This window comes from Thalassophryne amazonica, chromosome 10 (assembly GCF_902500255.1).
Source record: "Thalassophryne amazonica chromosome 10, fThaAma1.1, whole genome shotgun sequence".
Taxonomy (NCBI): domain Eukaryota; kingdom Metazoa; phylum Chordata; class Actinopteri; order Batrachoidiformes; family Batrachoididae; genus Thalassophryne; species Thalassophryne amazonica.
In genome coordinates this window covers 27,048,133-27,074,104 of record NC_047112.1, presented here as the reverse complement: position 1 = coordinate 27,074,104, position 25,972 = coordinate 27,048,133, and the positions used below count along the sequence as shown (strand labels likewise).

The 25,972-nt window shown below is 44.3% G+C and overlaps 1 protein-coding gene across 1 annotated transcript; it reads left to right on the top strand.

The window, feature by feature from the left end:
- The first annotated feature begins 862 nt into the window (after nucleotides 1-862).
- Nucleotides 863-25,972, top strand: mpnd (MPN domain containing). Its single transcript, XM_034179618.1, has 13 exons — nucleotides 863-1,131; nucleotides 4,882-5,084; nucleotides 9,447-9,668; nucleotides 11,034-11,133; nucleotides 11,199-11,277; nucleotides 11,375-11,471; nucleotides 11,552-11,624; nucleotides 13,786-13,862; nucleotides 17,311-17,479; nucleotides 19,912-19,982; nucleotides 24,470-24,559; nucleotides 24,658-24,750; nucleotides 24,889-25,972. The coding sequence occupies exons 1-13, from the start codon at nucleotides 1,128-1,130 to the stop codon at nucleotides 24,973-24,975; spliced, it is 1,365 nt and encodes a 454-aa protein (XP_034035509.1). The 5' UTR covers nucleotides 863-1,127; the 3' UTR covers nucleotides 24,976-25,972.

Below are 25,972 nucleotides of genomic sequence, written 5' to 3'. Positions count from 1 at the left end.
CACAATACAAGGGTGTGCTGCTCCGTGTTGTGTGACACAGCACAGCGCTGCTCTTACAGACAGACAGTAGACTTTGATGAATCTGCGTGCGCATCAGTCAGTGTGTGGGAGAGGAAAAAAGTATCGATCTTTTTACACAAGGATCATTCAATATCAATACCAGCGTTGGTATCGATATTATCGATATTAGGATCAATCCGCCCACCTCTACTAGTCAGCCCTCTACCTCAGGAAATTTTGTTTTAAGTTGTGTTGAGTGATATTTTTTTAAACAAAAATGTTGATTGTGATAATAAAGTATTTTATTGTCACGTACAATGTTTGGCGAAATTCTATCCTAGGTCTTTTGGATCCTTTGGATCTATGAAGCTTAAATATGAAAAACTATCGTTATCGATATCGGCGATACTGGGCCTGTATTTATTTGGTATCGGATCAATACCAAAATTCCCGGTATCGCCCACCTCTAGCAGATATAATAAAAGATTATAAATTTTAAACCTGGTGTTTTCTGCCCCCTGCAGACCGGTTTCCTGTAATTGCATCGTCGGAGATAAAGGAACATCTCAAGTCGGAGAACCAAAACCACCACCACTCGGGTACGGGACACTGACGTATTTTAAGTTATCACCATTGCTTGCTTTTTAGTTATTTATTTTATAATAGTGTGCACTTTTAATCGGCGTAAACCGCCAAACAGCGGAGGCTCACGGGAAGGCGGCGACAAACGCGACAGGTTTATCGCTTTACGTTTTTATGTATTTATTTATACATTTATGCTTTTATAGTTAGTTACATTTTTTTTTTTATCACAGCCCTTACTTGGCTGTGTGAAGTTTGCGGAGGTTTTGTGGCGTTTCAAGTCTAATGGACGTGTGAATAATGGCAGCGTCAGTGACAAGGACGAGGAGAGGCGGACGGAAAGGGGAGGAGGGGAGCTGACATTAAAGCAACACAACAAGGAAACTCCGCGGCCGCCTTCATTTTATCCTCTTCTATAACAGCACCAGAGGAGGAGAAGCGGCTCCCTGTCTGCCCACCAGAAAAAAACCCCGCACGGACTGAAAGTCAACCGAAAAGCAGCTGCAGGTCTCGCCCGGTCTGCGCCCCGCGACGCGTTCACGGACATGGGTGAGAATAAAGAAAAAAGAGCTTTCATTGTGTTTCCGAGAAACAAAATTATGAAAAGGGGTGAGGAGAAGAAGAAGAAGAAGCAGGCCTCCTCCTCCGACCGGAGACCGCCGTGCCCGAACGGGAGATGGGAAACAAAAGACAACCGTGTAATATGCGGGATAATTAATAAAGTAGCAGTTTTGATTATCTTTGTGTTATTTCGAGATGAATAAAAGCAGGGAGGTTCACATTTAGCCTGCTGCAGTTATTAACAATAGAGGCTTCCGTTACAAAAGATCCTCGTTTATGTTTATGATTAAAGTTGCAGTGTGTAGGATTTAGTGACATCTAGTGGTGAGGTTGCAAGATTGCATTTTGTCATCACTGATCAGGATTTTTTCTTCTTTTTTCTTTTTTTTTTTCTCTTCAGTCTTACCACCACGCTATAAAATATGAAAGTCAGAGAAAGTATGTCCCTTTTGGGTGCCCGTACCAACATATAGCTGCAACACGTTGGCCTCCATAAGGGGCCTGCTGTTCCCGTTGTAGATATGAAGGACTCATGCTAAGTTTAAGAAAACGTATCCTCTTGTTGTAGGTATTTAATTATACATTAATGAATGCTGTGAGTGAGAGAAAAAGCTGGATGATGTGGTGAGAGTAAATCAGGAAGTACAAGAGATTAGTAAGGAAGAAGTGAGGGCTGCTATGAAGAGGATGAAGAGTGTCCAGATGACATTCCAGTGGAGGCATGGAAATGCCTAGGAGAGATGGCAGTAGAGTTTCTAACCAGATTGTTTAATGAAATCTTGGAAAGTGAGAGGATGCCTGAGGAGTAGAGATGAAGTGTGCTGGTTCCTATTTTCAAGAACAAGGGTGATGTGCAGAGCTGCAGTAACTACAGAGGCATGAAGTTGATCAGCCACAGCATGAAGTTATGGAAAAGAGTAGTAGAAGCTAGGCTTAGAAAACAGGTGAAGATCTGTGAGCAGCAATATGGTTTCATGCAGAGAAAGAACACTACAGATGCAATGTTTGCTCTGAGAATACTGTTGGAGAAGTACAGAGAAGGCCAGAAAGTTACATTGTGTGTTTGTGGACTTAGAAAAAGCTTATGATAGGGTGCCAAGAGAAGAGCTGTGGTATTGTATGAGGAAGTCTGGAGTGGCAGAGAAGTATGTTAGGGTAGTGCAGGACATGTACAAGAATAGTGTGACAGTGGTGAGATGCACAGTTGGAATAACAGACTCATTCAAGGTGGAGGTGGGATTACACCAAGGATCAGATCTGAGTCCTTTCTTGTTTGCAGTGGTAAATGGTAAATAAATGGACTGCATTTATATAGCGCTTTTCCATCTGCATCAGATGCTCAAAGTGGTGATGGACAGGTTGACGGATGAGATCAGAGAGGAGTTCCCATGGACTATGATGTTTACAGATGACATTGTGATCTGTAGTGAGAGTAGAGAGCAAGTTGACTCTACTCTGGAGAGGTGGAGATATGCTTTAGAGAGAAGGGGAATGAAAGTCAGTAGAAGCGAGACTGAGTACATATGTGTGAATGGAAGGGAGCCCAGTGGAATAGTGCAGTAACAAGGAGTAGAAGTGGTGAAAGTAGATGAGTTTAAATATTTGGGGTCAACTGTTCAAAGTAATAGAGAGTGTGGTAGAGAGGTGAAGAAGAGAGTGCAGGCAGGGTGGAGTGGGTGGAGAAAGGTGGCAGGAGTGATTTGTGACCGATGAATATCAGCAAGAGTGAAGGGGAAAGTTTACAAGACAGTAGTAAGTGTTATGTGTCGGACGCAGCCCGGAGAACCGACCAGCGTTTGAAGGACCCAGTATAAAATAAGCAGAGCACGGTACAAAGGATAACAGAGTTTAATGAACATAACAGTGCTGTGAAAAAATACAAACAAATAAGTGCGCGGTCTGGCGTGGCGGATTTGCGGTGTGCTCCCAGCAGCACAAAAACGTCCGGAGCCAGAACCAGTTTCGGACCCAAGGACCCCGCCGACACCCCCCAGGTGGCCTGCGACAAACCGAGTCTGTGAAAGAAGGAATCCTTATGTGAGTCCACACTCAACACACAGAGAGAGACACTCAAAGGTGTACAAACAGCAAACACTTCCTGGCTTAATTGCAAATCAGCTTCCCACCCTGCAGGCATAGAACACCCTGTTCACAAAACTCCACTGCAGTGGAAGCTGATTTAAATGACCAACATACAGCTCAATATAATAAAGGTGTGAGGGACACCACATTTACTGACTGTATAAATGTTAGTCACAAAATCTAACGTACCTCAGGAAGTGTGCTGACGAGCGTGAGACCTCACCCCCTCCTCTTTCACAGACCATGCATCAAACCTGGACGTTCTCTGTATCCACTGATGATGAGATGGCTCTTGAGACGACGATCTCACCCGTCTGGTCACAAGGTCGAGTCTCTGGCAAATACACACTGTGTACTCCAGTCTTAAATGCCACCATGTTCCAATCCATGTAGATGCACCACAGCTGTGAGTCCTGACGAGCCGCAGGTGATCAGCCTCAGGTGATCAGGGTGAGGTCCTGATAAACTCAGCTACACAGCCACTCAGTCCCAAATGCAAGCCACCTGGAAGGAAAAACAAAAGACAGAAACAAAAAGGCAGCCAGGCCCCCCCAGCCATACAACAAGTAAGACCAGCTATGTTGTACGGCTTAGAGACAGTGGCACTAACAAAAAGACAGGAGGCAGAGCTGGAGGTGGCAGAGCTGAAGATGTTGAGATTCTCTTTGGAAGTGACGAGAATGGACAAGATTAGGAATGAACATATCAGAGGGACAGCTCAGGTGGGACGGTTCGGAGACAAAGTCAGAGAGGCGAGATTGAGATGGTTTGGACATGTGCAGAGGAGGAACCCAGGGTATATAGGGAAAAGGACGCTGAGGATGGAGCCACCAGGCAGGAGGAGAAAAGGGAGGCCAAAGAAGAGGTTTATGGATGTGCTGAGGGAGGACATGCAGGTGGTTGGTGTGACAGAGGAAGATACAGAGGACAAAATGAGATGGAAACGATTGATCTGCATGTGGCGACCTCTAACGGAACAGCCGAAGACAAAGAGATTACTGAATGCTGTAATTCCCTTTTGTGCTAATAGACACCCCTACATCACACTGTAGCTTTAAGGAGCAGGTGCTTATATACTCACCAGCCACTTTATTAGGTACATCTTGCTAGTACCGGATTGGACCTCTCTTTTGCCTTCATAACTGCCTTAATTCTTCATGGCATAGATTCAATAAGTTGTTGGAAACAGTCCTCAGAGATGTTGGTCCATATTGACATGACAGCATCGTGCAGTCACCCATTCAACCAGTCTGCCACTCACTGGATATTGTCTCTTTTTTGGATCATTCTCTGTAAACACTGGAGATGGTTGTGTGTGAAAATCCCAGTAGAGTAAAAATTTCTGAAATACTCAGATGAGTCCATCTGGTACCAACAACCATGCCACATTCAAAGTGATGTAAATTCCCGTTCTTCCCCATTCTGATGCTCGATTTGAACTTCAGCAGGTCATCTTCACCACATCTTGATGCCTAAGTGTATTGAGTTGTTGCCGTGGGATTGGCTGAGTAGCTATTTGTGTTAACAAGCAATTAAACCGGTGTACCTAATGAAGTGGCCAGTGTGTATATCCATGATAAGGGTTTTTTTTGGGCGGGTAAAAGCAACAACATTGCTGACATCATGAAGATCACTGATGTGTTTCTGTGTCTCCAGGATCAGAACCACCCAGCTCTCCGCAGGTGGTTGAGGATGGAGTGGAGGAGGATGAGGAGGAGCTCAGTGGAGGTGAGGAAGCAGACCTGCGATCCAGCTCCGGTCGGGGATCTCTGTTGACCAGGAGAGGCATCACCCTGCGAGTGCTGCTCAAAGACGGCCTGGTGGAGCCGGGGGATGGCGTGCTTTCCATCCACTACCTGGTAAAGTCACAGGTCACTGTGGGTGTCCGTATTGGTTGTTTTTCCCATCAGACTCACTGTTCAATCACTGACAGTGTCTCACAGCAATCTGTAATCTTTGTAATCTTCAAATCCAACAAGAAGGGAAGCTCAAAGAGTGAAACACCCACACCTCACGTTTGAGACTGATTGTCAGCCTGGTTTTATTTAGTAATATGCTGTCATTAACTGTCCATTTAACAAACTCATACCTGCTAATAACTGTACTGGAACAACGTATGGAGGTAAAACTTCACATCTCCTCTTTTGTTCCTGTGATTCTGCAGTTGGTTAGGGCCCTTTCACACATAGTGTGAAGTTGGTTGAATTGCGCATGAAGTAGGAATTATATGCAAAATGTGTAAAATCGTAGCTGCTTCCAACGCCTTGTACACCTGTTGTTACAACTGTTAGTGCACACCAGCGGCTGAAAGACAGAGTATGCACTGTGTGAGCCCATCGAACCCTGTCGCGGCAGGTGTCGGCCAAATTCCAGGTGACACACAAACATCTTACACCGTTTGCATGGCACTTAGAAAATGTGTGGCCATTCACACTATTAGCACAAAAACAGTCAGCAGACAATCGCTGTCGAGTTGGATGTGAAATTTGTCTATGTCCCCCATGACTGTGAAGTTGCCAAGTACACATGTGGCGTGCAAGAGTGTCGGCTCCCCCCACAACACATCTGTGCGTGTATTTCGCGTGCTCCCCCCCACATACACCACATACACACACGTGTTGGTGTGTGTATGTGGTTCACGCACCCCCCGCAGGTGAGGTATCTCTCATCTGATCACAGAGTGACATCTTGGTCTGTGCGCTGACAGGACAGGGGGTGTGGCTGGCTGCCACAGCTGTTGAGACATCTCTGGTTCTGGACATCATAGTTGCAGCACACGTCCCGTGTTTTGACGAACCCGCGCGTGTGTGTGCTTGTGTGTAAATACATAAAAACATATATCACTTTTGTGACGGGCTGGAGAAACGGACCGTCAGTTCATGTGGACACTGAGCAGGCGATCTGAAAGTCACATCTGTCAGGACATGTGTGTCGGGCCGTGAGGGCCGCAGTACCAGGACAAGCCAACAGTGCGACAAATAAGCCCCTTTCAGTCACATATCAGCAGAAATACGCCGTTTGCTCAGTTATGACAGCGCTTTTTCTTTTTTTAGAAAATACGTTCATCTGCTTGTTGATTTTAGCCATTTCACGCTCCTGTTACAAGACAGTCATTGTGGCGCAGTTTCCGCCAGGTAATCAGAGCGTGCGGGTTCGAATCCCGTGGCATTTTTTTTTTCTTTTTATTTAACCAGGGTTATTTAACCACAGGGTTCTATATTGTGTCCCTTTTTATGTATTGTTTCTAATCAACCCAGTGATATATAGTAATTATACAGCTGGTTTTTATTTTATTTTCCTCCACAGGGTTCTATATTGTGTCCCTTTTTATGTATTGTTTCTAATCAACCCAGTGATATATAGTAATTATACAGCTGGTTTTTATTTTATTTTCCTCCACATAAGCAGCGTGATGTGGTGCACCTCGTCCCATGGAACACAGTGCGTGCAGCTGCAACTGCTCGCACTGTCTTCCTGCTCGAAAGACACTGTTGCATACAGGAACCGTCACACTGGGATTGTGCACGCCTGCCCGTTGGCGCAATGTTTTGTGGTTCGCTCATATGAGCTGTTTCGCCGTGAGTCGCCCTGAGTTGTACTTATTCGCAATATGTGTGAAGGGGCCCTTAATGTTGTCAGTCGGGTAACGTCAGTTAAAATCTTGTTGGAGGCTTCGTTTGTTGTCCATTGCCCAAACAGCACGCAGGCCTCATGTTTAGCTAGCTCATGACAAATTGTCCTTTTTTTCTAAAGTGCCTGTTTTATTTACCTTAATCGCCCTGCGTGCCGATAGTAGCCTAGAATATCATTATCGTTCATGTGTGTCTTTCTGCAAAATAACTCTGTATCTTTGCTGGGAAATGAAGGCCCACGTCTTCAGGGCCCTGGTGCTCCCTGTCTAACTGTGTGGTTGTGAGATTTGAACTCTAACCAGTGCCAAAGTGTGACAACTAGATGCCACCTTAAGTCACACTTTGGCACTGTGTCTCTTTGGAGGACCCTTGAGAACTGCTGGAATGACTCCGTTAAATGAGTGGTTACTTGCGGACACTTGGATGAGGAGTATCACTTGTATTGTACATTTTGGACATGTAGTGTGTTTCTCTGGGCATGATCCAATACACAGGCACCTCCGTGTTGACCCCTCTGCAGCCCCATTCCAGCAGCTGGAGAAGACCTCCAGTCACATATGTTTCATCGGCCTGTGGCAGATAGACAGTGGAGAGGTGGGGATGGACTGGACTGGTTGTCTGCCTCGGTGGTTGCCATTCAGGACCCAAGGCAGTTTTGTGGTGTGGTGGATGTGACAGCATGTGGCACCACAGCATGGTCCCAGTCTGGACTTGACCAGCGTATCTCTAGATGATTATCCATCCATCCATCCATTTTCTTCCGCTTTATCCGGAGTCGGGTCGCGGGGGCAGCAGCTCAAGCAAAGCCGCCCAGACCTCCCGATCCACACACACCTCCCCCAGCTCCTCCGGGGGAACCCCAAGGTGTTCCCAAGCCAACCAAGAGATGTAGTCCCTCCAGCGTGTCCTGGGTCTTCTCCGGGGCCTCCTCCCAATGGGACGTGCCCAGAACACCTCTCCAGCGAGGCGTCCAGGGGGCATCCGGAAAAGATGCCCGAGCCACCTCAGCTGACTCCTTTCGATGTGGAGGAGCAGTGGCTCGACTCCGAGCTCCTCCCGAGTGACTGAGCTCCTCACCCTATCTCTAAGGGAGCACCCAGCCACCCTGTGGAGGAAACTCATCTCGGCCGCTTGTACTCGCGATGATTATATTTTAAAGAAAATAGATCAGAGGTGAAAGTTGTCAAAAATAATCCCAAAAATGCATTTTGCAGGATATCTGCGGACCCAACAGGAGAGAGACGGCATAGCGCTTATATCAATTAGTATATCATTTGTAATCAAATTGCATGAATGATGTCAGGATAATGCATCTCATAATATTCCACAGTGCAGCGGTATGTGTACATGCAGGCTACATATGCATTGCACCTCCAACCCCAGACAGCAAATGGATCCGGGCCGGATGTAGTCCAACATCCAGTACCAGTCCTGAAAATGGATCCGATCCAGACAGTTTTTGCCCCCGGCCCAGATCCGGCACGGCTCCACTTTACAGTTCTGGAACAGATCCGGACCAGATCTGAACTGGATCTGCAAAAGAACAACCATTTACAGCCCATATCTGGCACGGATCTGGGACAGATGTGGTCCGCATCACAGCACCGTGGCAGGAACATGGGGTTAGCATAACGATAAGCAATTTTATCTGCACTTGGCAGAAACTATCCATTAGCGGTTATAAACTCAGGGCTGTGAAAACTCCACGGATCATTGGGGGCGGGGGGGTGTTAGTGTGTACTCTGTAATATGATCGTCACTGAGGTTTTTTAAATGCTTATCACAAAGCGGTTTGTTTCTTCACGACAATCAAGTTTATAAGTCCACGGACACTGATCTGTGTGTTACAGATACAAATCAGTTTCCTTGGATCCATGGAACTTACCCCTGTAAAACTTGTTCTGCCACAGTGCTGCAATGCGGTCCACATCTGTCCCAGATCCGTGCCAGATATGGGCTGTAAATGGTTGCTCTTTTGCGGATCCAGTTCAGATCTGGTCCGGATCTGTTCCAGAACTGTAAAGTGGAGCTGTACCGGATCTGGGCCAGGGTGCAAAAATTGTCTGGACCAGATCTGTTTTCAGGATTGGTACCAGATTTGCTGTCTGGGACACCTTCCATTTGTTATTTTGGAGTGTTTGTTTTCAAAGAACACAGAATTTACATTTTGACCATTCATAACAAATGTGCCATTTTTCTGAAATGTCTATTTGACAATGAACGTAAGAACCAACTTAGTTTTGAGTTCGGATTATATTCAGGTCTTTGTAGCCATGCACAAAGTATGGTTACCTCCAGAGCTGGATTGCTATAACGTTAAGTGAGCTGGAGCCCGTTCCATAAAGCAGGATTACCAAATAAAACAACCTTATTTCGTTAGTCTGTCTTATTTTCCAGTGGATCCATTGGAAAATAAGCTTGGCTTGTTTGGTAATCCTGTTTTATGGAACGGGCCCCAGGCCTAAGGTCTACTTCTGACTTGCAGACCACTAGTTTGGGGCCGCTGACTTAAAGCACTAAAAGCACTGAACTTCCAGCTCTTGTTTGTTGTTTTTCCGTCTATAACTGTCGTCTTTTCTGTCTCTGAAGGGTAAGAACTTTGTTGGAGACCTGTTGACTGATGGCAAAATCCGATGGGTGGAAACTGGCCAGATTTTTAACTCCCCCAGTGCTTGGGCAACACACTGTAAGCGCCTGGTCAACCCAGCCAAGAAGTCTGGTTGTGGCTGGGCATCAGTGCGCTACAGAGGTCAAAAGCTGGTCCAGTACAAAACCAGCTGGCTGCACAAGTACCAGCCCAGTGCCGACATGGTGAGAGAAAAACAAGATGTTGCTGGAATTTTATGTTTTCCTGTTAAGATGTATGTCTGCTGTTACAGTATATGCCTGGAAGCAGTTCTGTTCTAGAAGTGAAACATGATGACATAACCTGGGGCTTAAAGCAAAACATAGACCACTAGATGCTGGATGCATTTTTGTAGTACATACTGTTTAACAGTTAGCAACATTGTTAGTGGTTCTGCCTCATGCAAGCATCTTGGCAACAACAGAGAAGAAGCAAAGAAAGACAAAAGAGAGCAGTATAGATATATGCTTTGTTGCCCCCTCACAGAAGTTTGTTTTAGAGGGCAAATTGCCAGGTTAGTTCATGGACCAAGTAGGTTTCAGGTACAACGTGGACAGAACAACACTTACAGTCCAGCCTCAGTATAGCATGGCCAACCCAAAAGTGTCCGTTGGGTGTCCCAGGGTGGTAGCAGTTTAAAATGCTCCAATTATATTGAAAAGTATACCACATTATTTGTATGATCATAAAAACTCTAGGGTAAAAACAACAAAAAAAATGGAGACATGGGTCAATTTCAGTTTATACAGCAGTCAGAAGTTAAAGTTGCTCCAGTTTTGGTAAATAGCGATGCAAATTATTGGTTGAGCTAATAAGGTTTCAAAAAGAAAGTCTGCACCATCTGCTATGGTTAGTTATCACATTATGGTTGGAACATATGTCATAGAATCCAGTGGACATCGACTTTGTTTGACCATTACTTTGGAGACCAAAACATTGAACAGTCAGAATGATTCCATTCTCCTGGAAGACTAGAAGATAAGTGGTTGTTTGGACTCATAATTGTTATGGCACTGTGGGCCAGCTGTGTCCGTTTTAATGTTTGAGCAGCCACATCCAGTCTAATGTGAAATTACTTTGTATTTTTGTGTGGGTTATCCCAAGCTGTTGTTTTTGTTTTGACTCATTTAACACTGAATATCAGCCGATACAGACTCCTGATCTAATACTTGTATTCTCCTACTTACATAGAACACACTGCAACCAGGTCTAATGCATTAAGGAAAAAAGATACCTTTGATCCAAGCTGCTCCTTAATGTTTTTACTTATTTATTTTCACAAAAGAAACACATTTTTTAAATATGGCTGTATTTAATTCCACTCACTACATCATTGCTGTAGCCAAGCAAGATCACTTGGATTAATGTTGATTGAATGACATTGATGAGAGACTGGCGGCTGCTTTATTTGTTGAGAATGCATTCCTACTTATAATTATTATTATAGCCAAAAATATCTTTAAACTATGAGCCTTTACCCTGACTATAATTTTTTTTTTAATCAACATCATCTGATACGACTCCCCGCGTGTTCTTTCTTATGATGCCAGAGCCTGGTGAGTGAAGAGGATGATGACGAGGATGAAGAGGAAGGGAAGACGGCTGTACAAGCAGATGAGAAGAACAAGAACAGCAAACCCGGGCTTCATGGTACGATCTGGTTTTTCTCCTCATCTTTCCTCTCTTCTTCTCTAAAGTTGTCTTCACGATGACAGATATTGTGGTGTCGCGGCGGACGGACAGAGAGAGAATTCCTGTCAGATACTGCACGCTGGGCACCAGGGATGCTGCCAGGTATTAGTGTCAGTGCGGAACAAACGGAATGATACAGTTTGATGTGTCCGATGTGTTTAGCACAGAGTGAGTTATGAACTGAAACTTCTGTCCTCAGAGATCCACACACGCTTGTGGAGCTGTCGGCCTTCTCAGCCATTAACAGATTCCAGCCCTTCAATGTAGCCGTGTCCAGTAATGTGCTGCTGCTGATGGTAAGTAACAGGCACAGAAGGTAAATAAATACTGAAGGATAAATGGGTTTATTCACTTTCCTACTCTGTAACCTCAACAGGACTTCCACTGTCACCTGACCACTAGTGAGGTGGTGGGATACCTCGGAGGACGATGGGATACTAACACACAACGTGAGTGTAGCGATTGGAAATGCAAGGTATTGTGTAGGTTTCCTGTGTGTGAGAAGAAAATAACTAGAGTTTAGGTCTGATTTGGACCAAAATTGGTGGAATGATTGAGGGACGGCCAAGGAGAATGTGATTGGATTTTGTGAAAAGAAAAAAAAAAAGTGGTGGGGGGTTAGAAGTCAAGGTCAAAGGCGAACATCAAAATCTTAGCTCAGTGCTTGTGCACATATAGGGGTTTTTTAGGCCAAGTCTTACTTCTCCTCCTTACCTTTTGTTACGGAGTGCCCTCCACTCAGTCGGGCTTTTCATGAATGAAGTGGCAAGGGCTCGGAATTAAATCTTTCCCTAAGAAATGGGACAACACTTCTTACCTCTGCATTATCTGGAGGCTGATGTCATACATACCACGCTAGGAAGGATGCTGGGTTCCACAGTGCCGGTGTCGCAGACCGAACGGTCCGCCCCTAAAAATCGGCTGCCTTTTGCATCTGCGCGTGTGCCATTTCGGAGCTCTGCCACTTGTCTAAGACGGAGTCTCTTCACCCAAAGCGATGAAATGGATTAATGTGATTATTAACCATCAGATGATAAAGGTAAAACCTGTTAAACATTCTATAGTCAGTTTTAAGCAGAAACTCGGCGAAATTCCGTGACGCTGTGAAATGGGCGACGCGTAGTGAACGCATCAGCTAGCAGCTCGTTTAGCCGCTGTGCTCTGATCGCTTCCACCGCATTTTATGATGAAATAATACTGAATTTATGAGGAAATGATTTGTCGACGCCGTCGTATACTGTACAACGGCTAAGACCAAGCTTTACTAAATTATAAATAACTTTAATGATATGAGATAGAAACTTACTTTTTTGCTGAAAAGTTAACTCCGCGGACTTTCGAGCCAGCCATCGGCCATCTTTGTACTCCTCATAGAAGCTGTGTGATGACGTGTGCAATGTGAGTGTTCATTCGGAATTGGTTCACCGTCACATGGTTTTCCAAAATCCAATCGTAGGGCCAAAGATCGTTTTCAGGAGTGATATGTTACTAGTTGGCCCGTTTGAATAGCTCCCTGGGTGCTCCAATGAGTACATACTATTAGTACATACCCAGTGCGCCCTGCGCCATTACGCTCAGTGATCAGTGAAATCAGACAGAGCAGACGGAGAGCCTCTGATGACAATCTCACATGCTCAAACAAAGAGTGTGTAACTATAGGGATTGCTCCACTAGTTTGCATGTGAATGTTACCGGATAACTGTTGCTTTCTCTGCGTACAGCACTGTTTACCATATCAAAATAACAAAACACATAAACCATTTTGTATATATTGTTCAAAATGTGCATTTGTGTTTATTGTTTGAATCTTTTTGTTGTACAGTCTTTCACACAAGACCTCAAATTACCTTTATAAAGTGTCAAAACAGTTGTTTATTGTAGTTTGCTGTTTGATTTGAATAAATGTATGTGGAAAATTATTTTTTCGCTTTATTTATTCCTTGCCTATTTTTGATTGTAAACCTTTATTAGCCTTATAAAACACAACAAAAACATATATATTCTGAAAGCACAGGTTGTCCTGAAAAAAAGAGACATAAAACATGATTGTGGGATGCAGGGAGAGCTGTTAACAGCAATAATAAAACATTTATGCCAGGCGGGTGAACTGTCCAAAAAATGCCCTCGGACCCCAGAGGATTAATCCGTGAACTCCGATTTTTAGGGGGGACCATTCAGTCGGTGACACCGGTTGCAGACCTTTGTTTTGGGCTGTTTCCTGGATCAGATTAACCTACGGATACTGTTAGACACTAAAATTACCTTTCTGTTGGTTAGATGTACTTTGACATTGAGTGAGATGAAAGATTAAACTCAAGGTCATACCTGTTTAACAGTTTGGATTAAACATGGTGGAAGGGTTATGCATGACCCAGTGGTAAAGTGGTTCAGTTTTGGACTGACTGGATATCAAGACCACCCAGAACCATACAGTGTCTTATAGTGTCAAAGGATCGCAACTATTTTGCATGAATGTGTCACAAACAAAGGTGTCGGGACAGAGAACAAAAAAACTTCAGCCTTTATTACCAGTACTAACCTGTTTAATGAGTAAAAAAGGAGTGAAGTCATCACATTCCAACTGACAGCTGTGTCTTTGTTGTGTTTCAGTGCTGACTATCTTAAGAGCATTTCCGTGTCGAACCAGGTTGGCAGACAGAGACTCTGCATCCGCTGTGGAGGAGGAGGTAACGCACAGAATGCCCATTACTCAGCTGTAGGAACACCGTGCACATGTTAGAGGTTGTAAACATGAATGACAAAACTCTCAAATTATTTCCGTGCCTTAGGGTGCTTCTGCCAGAACATGTTGATGTGCATCTCTTTCTGCAAGACAGAAACTAAACAGGTGACCTTTGTGGCACTAAACAGTTATCACAGTCAAATCAGGTTGAGGAGTTTTCTTTTTAAAAATGTTAGTGATGCCTATGTATATTTGAACATTGTCAAAGTTTTCATTTTAGTGCATCCAGAAAGTATTTACTGCACTACACTTTTTCCACATTTTTGTATATTACAGCTTTATTCCAAAATGGATGAAATTCATTTTTTCCCCTCAAAATTCTACACACAGTACCCCATAATGACAATGTGAAAAAAGGGTTTTTGAGATTTTTGCAAATTTATATTAAAAAAACTAAGAAATTACATGTACATAAGTGTAGGAAAGACATTTAACGAACATTTGAAATACTGAGGTAATAACAATAATAATTTTACATAATTATTGTATGGCCTTGCCTTACAATATAAAGCGCCTTGGGGCAACTGTTTGTTGTGATTTGGCGCTATATAAAAAAAAATTGATTGATTGATAACGCGAACCTTACCACAAAGGAATACAGGAGTCAACTGTCCAAGTATGTTTGCTCTCTTAAAGAACAGACCCAAGCATAAAGTGATGTTAATTTTTCACCTTATGCCCAGTTTGGATACACTCACTCGTCTTCAACCACTTATCCGGGATTGGGTCACAGGAGTTTGGATGCAGTGACCCTGAAATTAAACCTGACACTGTGAGCAACACACTCAGATATACTGTGATGGAAATATAAAATAAATAAATAAATCTTACTGTCCAAGTACATATGAGTCTAACTATAAACATAAAATTGGTTTAATAAATGTGTCTTTTATGACACCACTGACTTTGTTACCCTTTTGTAATGTTTATGGAGTTGCACATCAGTCAATCAATCTTTCTTTCATTATAGATCACAGACTTTTGTCATGACATGCAGAAATAAATGTGACATCTTGAAATAGTGTCTCTCCTATGATTAAAACACAGTTACTTGAATTTCAGACACCAAAACAAGCAATCCGTCAGGTTATTTGAATTTGTAGACAGGATTTGCACACAGTGTCAACATTTCTTATGCTCACATGTAGCAACATTTTGGTTATCACTCTGATTCAGAGGTTGCATGAATTTTATTCATACAAAAGGTTTCCCTTGAGCTGTTGCACGTTTTTGTTACAACACACAGTGAGAACATTGGGCCTCACAATGATTGAGCACCACTACGGTGGGTATTATTGTACGTTCTTTGACTCATGGCATCAGTGCAGATCCTCTGTAATTGCTTACTTGTTATATACGATGTCTGTCAATAAAGTAACGGTCCTTTTCATTTTTTTCAAAAACTATATGGATTTCATTCATATGTTTTTACATCAGACATGCTTGAACCCTCGTGCGCATGCGTGAGTTTTTCCACGCCTGTCGGTGACGTCATTCGCCTGTGAGCACGCCTTGGGAAGGAGTGGTCCCGCCCCCTCGTCGGATTTTCATTGTCTGGAAATGGCGGAATGAAAAGGACTTTTTTTCCATCAGAATTTTTTCAGAAGCTGTTAGAGACTGGCACCTGGAAACCATTCGAAAAATTTATCTGGCTTTCGGTGAAAATTTTACGGGCTTCACAGAGAATAAGGACTATTACTACAGCTTTAAGGACCCCTTTAAGGACGCTCGGCGTGCCGCCGGACCATTTCTAAACGGATGGCTCTGTGGATACGAGACCGTCGTGTGCTCTTTCTCTGGTTATCACAAGAGCTGGACATCAGCTATTTTCCGGCAGATTTCACTTTTAACAAGAGATTTTGTCATGGAAAGCCGCACCGAGGCTTCACTCGTAAAGACCGATTCGCTTTGGAAGCGAGACAAAGGAACACCTCCGTTTCGGAAAATCTCTTGTTAAAAGTGAAATCTGCTGGAAAATGGCTGATGTCCAGCTCTTGTGATAACCAGAGAAAGAGCACACGACGGTCTCGTATCCACAGAGCCATCCGTTTAGAAATGGTCCGGCGGCTTGTGCCGCGTCATCGCAGCTCGGAGCGCGGCATGCCAAGCGTCCTTAAAGGGGTCCTTAAAGCTGTAGTAACAGACCTTATTCTCTGTGAAGCCCGTAAAATTTTTGTTGTGTGGGCCGCTGAAGAGGAGGTACTGCTGGCCCACCACCACAAGATGGCGCCCTGCTTGAAGTGCGGGCTTCAAGCACGAGAGGGCGTCGGCGCAACCGGGAGTGACAGCTGTCACTCATCATCAGTACCAGCTGTCACTCATCCACTACTCATCACCATCACCATAAAGGCCAGACTGCAACTCCACCTCCCCGCTGAGAAATCAGCTACCCTAAAGGTAATTCTCTGCTGTATCTAAAACGACAATAGTCTGATCTCATTTGCAGCCGTTTTCCTGTGACGGTGTCCTTGTCTGCTGTATTGGCATTTGGTGTGGATTGCGAGGGCTTCGCCTCACACCCCAACCAGATAAGTGGTTTCACAGGAGCTGCACAAGTGTGTTATTGGAGGTGGAGGTTCTCCCTCATACAGACTGAGGGATTACTGAGTGTGCGAACTCACACTCACTTGCACTGTTTCTGTTCTCTCTGCCAGCAGTACCAGGTCTGACAGCTGGAGACGGTGGCCACCTGGGGACCCAGGACTTGGCGGCTCCGGTGTTCTTCAGATCCGTTGGTGGTGGAAGCCGTGTGGGATATGGCTTGTTTCTGGATGGACGTCTCCTATCCTCGAGCCTGCCCACACGTCACTCAACGTATAATTGACTGTTTTTTCCAAACCTGTTTTGTCTGTATTCCGTTGTGCACGTCATAACATTAAGTTGTTACTGTTTTGGCTTATCCATTGCCCGTTCATTTACGCCCCCTATTGTGGGTCCGTGTTCCTACACTTTCACAACAATTTTTACCGAAAGCCAGATAAATTTTCGAATGGTTTCCAGGTGCCTGTCTCTAACAGCTTCTGAAAAAATTCTGATGGAAAAAAAGTCCTTTTCATTCCGTCATTTCCAGACAATGAAAATCCGACGAGGGGGCGGGACCACTCCTTCCCAAGGCGTGCTCACAGGCGAATGACGTCACCGACAGGCGTGGAAAAACTCACGCATGCGCACGAGGGTTCAAGCATGTCTGACGTAAAAACATATGAATGAAATCCATATAGTTTTTGAAAAAAATAAAAAGGGCTGTTACTTTGTTGACAGACCTCGTACTGTCTGCTTTGTGCCTCTGCTGCAAATATTACGGAGTTGTAATTGAGTAATGAGTTCCTGGTACGTGCACATACTTTTTAGTACAGATAGTTAGTAAAGCAAAGCCCTTCATTATGTTCCAGATCTGTCAGAACTTGTTCATGCGTGGGCTGTCATTGGTGGGCTGGTACCACAGTCACCCACGAGGTCCAGCCCTGCCGTCTCTCCAGGACATTGACTCCCAGATGGACCACCAGTTGAGACTGCAGGGTTCAAACAACGGCTTCCAGCCCTGCCTAGGAATCATCTGCGGTCAGTGCCTGCCTTTGTATTATTAACATAACCGTGTCACAGTCGGCACATCAAAGAAAACGTAAAGGCTAGTAGTCTTGTGACTGGGGGGTTCTATGTTCAATCTCCTGACTGGACAGACACAAATGTGGGCAGGGAACGTTCTAAATCAAGGGACATCGTCAAGGATAAATTACAAGAATCAGTGTGCTGTTCATTAAACTGGGCGGTCTTTAGAGGGTCTTGGTAAAACTCAATCATGCTCATTTTCCCCCAGAAAACTAATTTAAGATCTCCAGTTAAAATATGGTGAAAGTCTACTAAATGCTATCATCTAGTCAGTAAAGTGGGCAGCCATCAGAGAGTCTTGTTGAAATCCAGCCATCCTTTCATCCATTTTCTTCCGCTTTATCCGGAGTCAGGTCGCGGGGGCAGCAGCTCAAACAAAGCCGCCCAGACCTTCCGATCCACACACACCTCCCCCAGCTCCTCCGTGGGAACCCCAAGGCGTTCCCAAGCCAGCCGAGAGACGTAGTCCCTCCAGCATGTCCTGGGTCTTCCCCGGGGCCTCCTCCCGATGGGACGTGCCCGGAACACCTCTCGAGCGAGGCGTCCAGGGGGCATCCAGAAAAGATGCCCAAGCCACCTCAACTGGCTCCTTTCGACGTGGAGGAGGAGCGGCTCGACTCCGATCTCCTCCCAAATGACCGAGCTCCTTACCTTATCTCTAAGGGAGCGCCCAGCCACCCTGCGGAGGAAACTCATCTCGGCCGCTTGTATTCGCGATCTCGTTCTTTCGGTCATGAGCCAAATCTCATGACCATAGGTGAGGATCGGAATGTAGATCGATCGGTAAATCGAGAGCCTTGCCCCCCTACTCAGTTATCTCTTCACCACGACGGTCCGATACGGCGACCGCATCACTGCAGATGCTGCACTGATCCATCTGTCGATCTCACGCTCCATCCGTCCCTCACTCGTGAACAAGACCCTGAGATACTTAAACTCCTCCACTTGAGGCAAGGACACTCCACCGGCCTGAAGAGGGCAAAGCACCCTTTTCTGGTCGAGAACCATGGCCTCGGATTTGGAGGTGCTGATTTTCATCCCGGACGCTTCACACTCGGCTGCAAACCGCCCCAGTGCACGCTGAAGGTCCTGATTTGACGATGCCAACAGCAGAGACGAGATTCTGTGGTTCCCAAACCAGACCCCCTCTACATCCTGGCTGCGCCTAGAAATTCTGTCCATAATTCTGTCATTATCTTGTTGAAATCCAGTCATGCTAAAATCTGAATCTGTCTGATATACACCCATTTGGGACATTCATTCATTCATTTTCTGTCGCTTGTCTGGGTCCATGTCACAGTGGCAGTAGACCAAGCATCTCATCCCACACTTTCCTGTCCTCAGCCAAGTCCTCTAACTCTTCCTGCAGGATTCCGAGGCATTCCCAAGCCAGCTGGGAAATAAAATCCCTCCAGTGTGTCCTGGGTCTTCCCCAGGGCCTCCTCCTAGTTGGGCGTGGCTGTAAGACCTCCCTGTAGAGACGACCAGGGGTATCCTGACCAGATGCCTGAATAACCTCCGCTGGCTCCTTTTGATGCGAAGAAGCAGCAGCTCAACCCTGAGTCCCTCCCGGATACCTGACAGAGGAATCTCATTTCAGCTGCTTGTATCCCCAAACTTGTTCTTTTGGTCATAACCCAAAGTTCATGACCATTGGTGAGGATAGGAGCGTCAGTTGACTAGTAAATTGAGAGTCTCGCCTTCTGGCTCAGCTCCTTCTTTATCACAATTGTTCGGTACAGTGTCCATAAAAATCCAGACGCCGCCCCAATACATCTATCGATCTCACTGTGAAACTTACTTCCACTCGTGAACAAGACCCAAGGATAATTAAAATGTTCCACTTGGGGCAATAAATTTCCCTTGATCCAGAGGGGACTTTCCACCCTTTTCAGGTAGAGGACCATCCTGTCAGATTTGGAGGTGCTGATTCTTATCTCAGTCGCTTCACATTCTGCCTCAAACCTGCTCAGTGTGCATCGGAGGTCACCGCCTCATGAAGCCAACAGAACAGTATTATCCACAAACAGCAGAGATCCAACTTTGATGTCACTTAACTGGATACCCTCTGATCCCTAACTGAACCAAGACTGTTCAATACAAGTTCAAATTAATTAAAAAACAAGTATCTTTTCTCTGTGGTACTGTTTTTCTTTTCTTTTTTGTTTTGGTTAAATATGCAGGAAATGGCACCTAAAAAATTCAAAATTCTTTGGGGGGGGGCGTGCATGCCTTTAGATGCCCCTAGGGAAGCACAATGTAACTCATTCACAAATCCCCCCCCCCACCACCACCACCCCCGTTTTTACAAAATCCTGTATTTGCCCCTACCATCATTAACTTAGGGTACCTATTCAAAATTACTTAACTTACTTATGTTTCAGGCCCTTATTACCATGGCAACCAAGGTGTGGCATCTACCATAACCCCGTTCTGGGTTGTACCACCACCTGAGGTGAGTATGCAGACATGGAAGTCAAGAGGTTTGTAGTTGTTCGTATTTTAAGGGATCTAACTGCAACCTTTGATCAAATTGATCAATCTATCATTCAAGAGAGCACAAACAGCGTTTTTTGGGCATTTCTGGTTTGGTGAAAATTTCATGGTTGAAATCTTGTGCCGATATTATTTTACAACAACACTAAAATCTGAATTTTCCTTAGTGAATAATGGTGTGTCTCAGGGTTCTGTTCTGGGTTAACTGTGTTTTCTCGTGATGTTGCACCTCTTGCTGAGATTATACAGTAGTGTTCAGAATAATAGTAGTGCTATGTGACTAAAAAGATTAATCCAGGTTTTGAGTATATTTCTTATTGTTACATGGGAAACAAGGTACCAGTAGATTCAGTAGATTCTCACAAATCCAACAAGACCAAGCATTCATGATATGCACACTCTTAAGGCTATGAAATTGGGCTATTAGTAAAAAAAAAAGTAGAAAATGGGGTGTTCACAATAATAGTAACATCTGCTGTTGACGCTACAAACTCAAAACTGTTATGTTCAAACTGTTTTTTTAGCAATCCTGTGAATAACTAAACTAGTATTTAGTTGTATAACCACAGTTTTTTAGTGATTTCTTCACACTTGCGAGGCATTAATTTTGTTGGTTTGGAATCAAGATTTTGCTCGTTTACTAGTGTGCTTGGGGTCATTGTCTTGTTGAAACACCCATTTCAAGGGCATGTCCTCTTCAGCATAAGGCAACATGACCTCTTCAAGTATTTTGACATATCCAAACTGATCCATGATACCTGGTATGCGATATATAGGCCCAACACCATAGTAGGAGAAACATGCCCATATCATGATGCTTGCACCACCATGCTTCACTGTCTTCACTGTGAACTGTGGCTTGAATTCACAGTTTGGGGGTCGTCTTACAAACTGTCTGCAACCCTTGGACCCAAAAAGAACAATTTTACTCTCATCAGTCCACAAAATATTCCTCCATTTCTCTTTAGGCCAGTTGATGTGTTATTTGGCAAATTGTAACCTCTTCTGCACGTCTTTTATTTAACAGAGGGACTTTGGGGGGGATTTTTGCAAATAAATTAGCTTCACACAGGCGTCTTCTGTCACAACACTTACAGGTAACTCCAGACTGTCTTTGATCATCCTGGAGCTGATCAATGGGTTGAGCCTTTGCATTCTGGTTATTCTTCTATCCATTTTGATGGTTGTTTTACATTTTCTTCCACACGTGGTTTTGTTTTGTTTTTTTTGGTCCATTTTAAAGCATGGAGCATTGTAGTTGAACAGCCAATCAACTTTTTAATCAAAACTACGCTGTTCTTCTGAACAATGTCTTGAACGTCCCATTTTCTCTCAGGCTTTCAAAGCGAAAACATGTCAACAGGTGCTGGCTTCATCCTTAAATAGGGGACACCTGATTCACACCTGTTTGTTCCACAAAATTGACAAACTCACTGACTGAATGCCACACTACTATTATTGTGAACACCCCATTTTCTACTTTTTTTTTTTTACTAATAGCCCAATTCCCATAGCCTTAAGAGTGTGCATATCATGAATGCTTGGTCTTGTTGGATTTGTGAGAATCTACTGAATCTACTGGGTACCTTTTTGTCACCATGTGACAATACGAAATATACTCATAAACCTGGATTAATCTTTAGTACATAGTTACAACTATTATTTGAACACTACTGTACATAAACTGTGTGGTTGAATTTCACTATGGCAGTTGGAAATGGCCTGCTTATGCGGCGGTGGTACACAGATTGCAATCTGTAGCCTTGTCTGACTTGCAGTGACCCCTGGATATTTTAAGTTTTTTTTCTATTGTTTTAAACTCGTGACTCAGAACAAAGACCAATGATTCTATTGGTTTTTCTTAGAGACAATTTTATGATCAATTTTTTGTCTCTGGGTGATTGTTTTTGTTACAGTTAAAGTTAAGAACCTTGGGGTGATCTTTGATCCATCAGTGTATATCAGAAAGGTGGCTAATATTGGCAGTTTTCATTTAAATATAGTCAGGATTAAACCAATCCAGTCAATGTGCAATAGCTTCTGTGTCTTCCAGAAGTGATTATTGTAATGACTTGATTGTTTGATGATCACCCAAGAATTTTGACTGGAAATGTGAAACTTTACACCAGTGCTGGCTGATCTTCATTGGCTGCCTGGTCACCTGAGAGTAGATTTTAAAGTTGTGTTCATGATCCATAAATTACTGAGTGGCTGTGTGCCATCTTATGAGACTGCGTATGTTGAGCCATACGTGCCCACTCGTGCCCTCATACCCTCCAGTCACAGGGGGTGGCCTTACAGGCCATCGTAGGGGATAATGAAGAAAAAAAAAAAAATCCAGTCATTGACCTTTTTCAGTCTGTGCACCGATGCTTCCCATTTAGAGCTGGCTGGAATGAGACACTGCATATTAAGGCCCAATACTTCCCAATACTCTCTTTGCCCTTCATGTGAAGGTACAAGGGGAAGTTGTAGGGTGACATAAGAGTATTGGGCCTAAGTGTCTTGTCCAAGGATACAGATAGGTAGCATAAGCAGAATTCAGACTCAGGCGAGTTAATTTACACTCAACAAAAATATAAACGCAACACTTTTGGTTTTGCTCCCATTTTGTATGAGATGAACTCAAAGATCTAAAACTTTTTCCACATACACAATATCACCATTTCCCTCAAATATTGTTCACAAACCAGTCTAAATCTGTGATAGTGAGCACTTCTCTTTTGCTGAGATAATCCATCCCACCTCACAGGTGTGCCATATCAAGATGCTGATTAGACACCATGATTAGTGCACAGGTGTGCCTTAGACTGTCCACAATAAAAGGCCACTCTGAAAGGTGCAGTTTTGTTTTATTGGGGGGGATACCAGTCAGTATCTGGTGTGACCACCATTTGCCTCATGCAGTGCAACACATCTCCTTTGCATAGAGTTGATCAGGTTGTCAATTGTGGCCTGTGGAATGTTGGTCCACTCCTCTTCAATGGCTGTGCGAAGTTGCTGGATATTGGCAGGAACTGGTACACGCTGCCGTATACGCCGGTCCAGAGCATCCCAAACATGCTCAATGGGTGACATGTCCGGTGAGTATGCCGGCCATGCAAGAACTGGGACATTTTCAGCTTCCAAGAATTGTGTACAGATCCTTGCAACATGGGGCCGTGCATTATCCTGCTGCAACATGAGGTGATGTTCTTGGATGTATGGCACAACAATGGGCCTCAGGATCTCGTCACGGTATCTCTGTGCATTCAAAATGCCATCAATAAAATGCACCTGTGTTCTTCGTCCATAACAGACGCCTGCCCATACCATAACCCTACCGCCACCATGGGCCACTCGATCCACAACATTGACATCAGAAAACCGCTCACCCACATGACGCCACACACGCTGTTTGCCATCTGCCCTGAACAGTGTGAACCGGGATTCATCCGTGAAGAGAACACCTCTCCAATGTGCCAAACGCCAGTGAATGTGAGCATTTGCCCACTCAAGTCGGTTACGACGACGAGCTGGAGTCAGGTCGAGACCCCGATGAGGACGACGAGCATGCAGATGAGCTTCCCTGAGACGGTTTCTGACAGTTTGTGCAGAAATTCTTTGGTTATGCAAACCGATTGTTTCAGCAGCTGTCCGAGTGGCTGGTCTCAGACGATCTTGGAGGTGAACATGCTGGATGTGGAGGTCTTGGGCTGGTGTGGTTACACGTGGTCTGAGGTTGTGAGGCTGGTTGGATGTACTGCCAAATTCTCTGAAACGCCTTTGGAGACGGCTTATGGTAGAGAAATGAACATTCAATACACGAGCAACAGCTCTGGTTGACATTCCTGCTGTCAGCATGCCAATTGCACGCTCCCTCAAATCTTGCGACATCTGTGGCATTGTGCTGTGTGATAAAACTGCACCTTTCAGAGTGGCCTTTTATTGTGGGCAGTCTAAGGCACACCTGTGCACTAATCATGGTGTCTAATCAGCATCTTGATATGGCACACCTGTGAGGTGGGATGGATTATCTCAGCAAAGGAGAAGTGCTATCACAGATTTAGACTGGTTTGTGAACAATATTTTAGGGAAATGGTGATATTGTGTATGTGGAAAAAGTTTTAGATCTTTGAGTTCATCTCATACAAAATGGGAGCAAAACCAAAAGTGTTGCGTTTATATTTTTGTTGAGTGTAGATGAGTGTTTCCCAATCCTGGTCCTCAGGACACAAAGTACTGCATATTTTCCAGTCCTCCCTGTTGTAACGGCACATACTAAACCAGATCAGGTGTGTTCCATTGTAAAACAGGATTTGATTGACTGAACACACCTGTCCGAGCTAATCTGGTCTGGACAAATAGAAAATATGCAGTGCTGTGGATCCTGAGAACCATGATTCGTAAACGCTGAGGATTGTGATTTTTACTGAACTCTTGTATCGTCTCCTTTTTTTTCCCTAGCAACGACCTAATGACTACGGTATCCCTGTGGCTGTAGAAGTCACTTACGTACAGGACAACTTTCTTACCAGTGATGTCCTTAATGAGATGGTAAATGATGCTAAATAGTGTATTTAAATGTCACTAACTGCCTGATACATTTTAATAAACACATAATCAATTAATCTAAATCTGTTTTTGTGCTGTAGATGCTGCTGGTCGACTACTACAGAGCAGCTCCTGATCTTGTCCAGTTCAGCCAGTACTGGTGTCCTGATACAACCATGATGGACAAGATCAAGGTCAGATTTCTAAACTTTTTTGGTCACTTTCCATATTGCTATTCCCTTATCTAGACAACCAAATTTCATCCTCATTGTGTTTCTAAACACTTTACACTCAAACTGAAGTTGTCTGAACTTTTCTGTTTTCATCGGCAGGGATCTCTGAGTTGTCACGCCCCAAAAGACCAAGCCTACGCCCAGATCTTGGAGCATGTGTACAGTCAGCTGGGCAACATGCACTGAGTGGATGCTCTACCATGTCCCACAGCTTTGAATGGATTTGACAGCACTTGTGTAAACCAGCTGGACCAATGTGTTATGGTTAGATTAACACACTCACCAGCTGGCAGAAGCCCCTGAAGCCTGGATTTCCAAGTAATGTTCAGTCTTTTCAGCCGTACGTGCTTAACACTCAACTGAAAATAAGCTGAAAAAGCTACAAGTCCTTCTTGGAAAACAGCTGATCAGAGCACAGGAGGTTAAAACGTGAAACCAGTTTTTAACCACCGCTTGTCCTCAGAGCCTTGTGCCTCTTGTGTCAGTATCCTGTGGGACGAGCTGCATTACTATATAAACGGACAAATACGACGTAAAGCTGCAGATGCTGTAAAGCGTTTTTGATCTAAAATCTACTTTGCAAGTAGTTTGCAGCTCTGTGTGTGGGTGGGGGGGATTTGCACTGTGGTACAAGTAATGGACTTGTATCAACTTTTTTAAAGCCTCACCACAAAGCAGAAAGAGGCTATAGTGTTGGACATGTCTGTCAACGGAAATTTTCTTCAGTCAAACTTGGTGGAAAAACTCGACATACTGCCTCTCGCAACACGGGTCATGTCAAGGTCACAGTTCCAAGATCACGGTCAACTGAGGTCATCATCTATAATATCTCAGGAAGTAAATGAGGTATTGAAGGTTTTCTGCAGACTTCTCTTCTGGGGCTAAGAAATGCATCAGACCTCTGACTTTGAGCGAAGTCCAAACAAGGCACTGCGATCGTCTGGACGCCTTGTTTAAGTTTAGCAATCGAATGAACACGTGTATGTTCGTATGTGCTGTACTGCCAGTGTCCTTTTACTGTCTTCCTGTCAGACTGTGTCTTGGACACAAACTTTGTACCTGTACTGTATTTATTAGTGTGTAGATCTTGTGATTATGTGCATGAAAACAGAGAAATGCCTTAAGCCTGCTGACTGATGATACACAAAGCAGTAAAATATAAGCACTGGAACTATTTAAACAT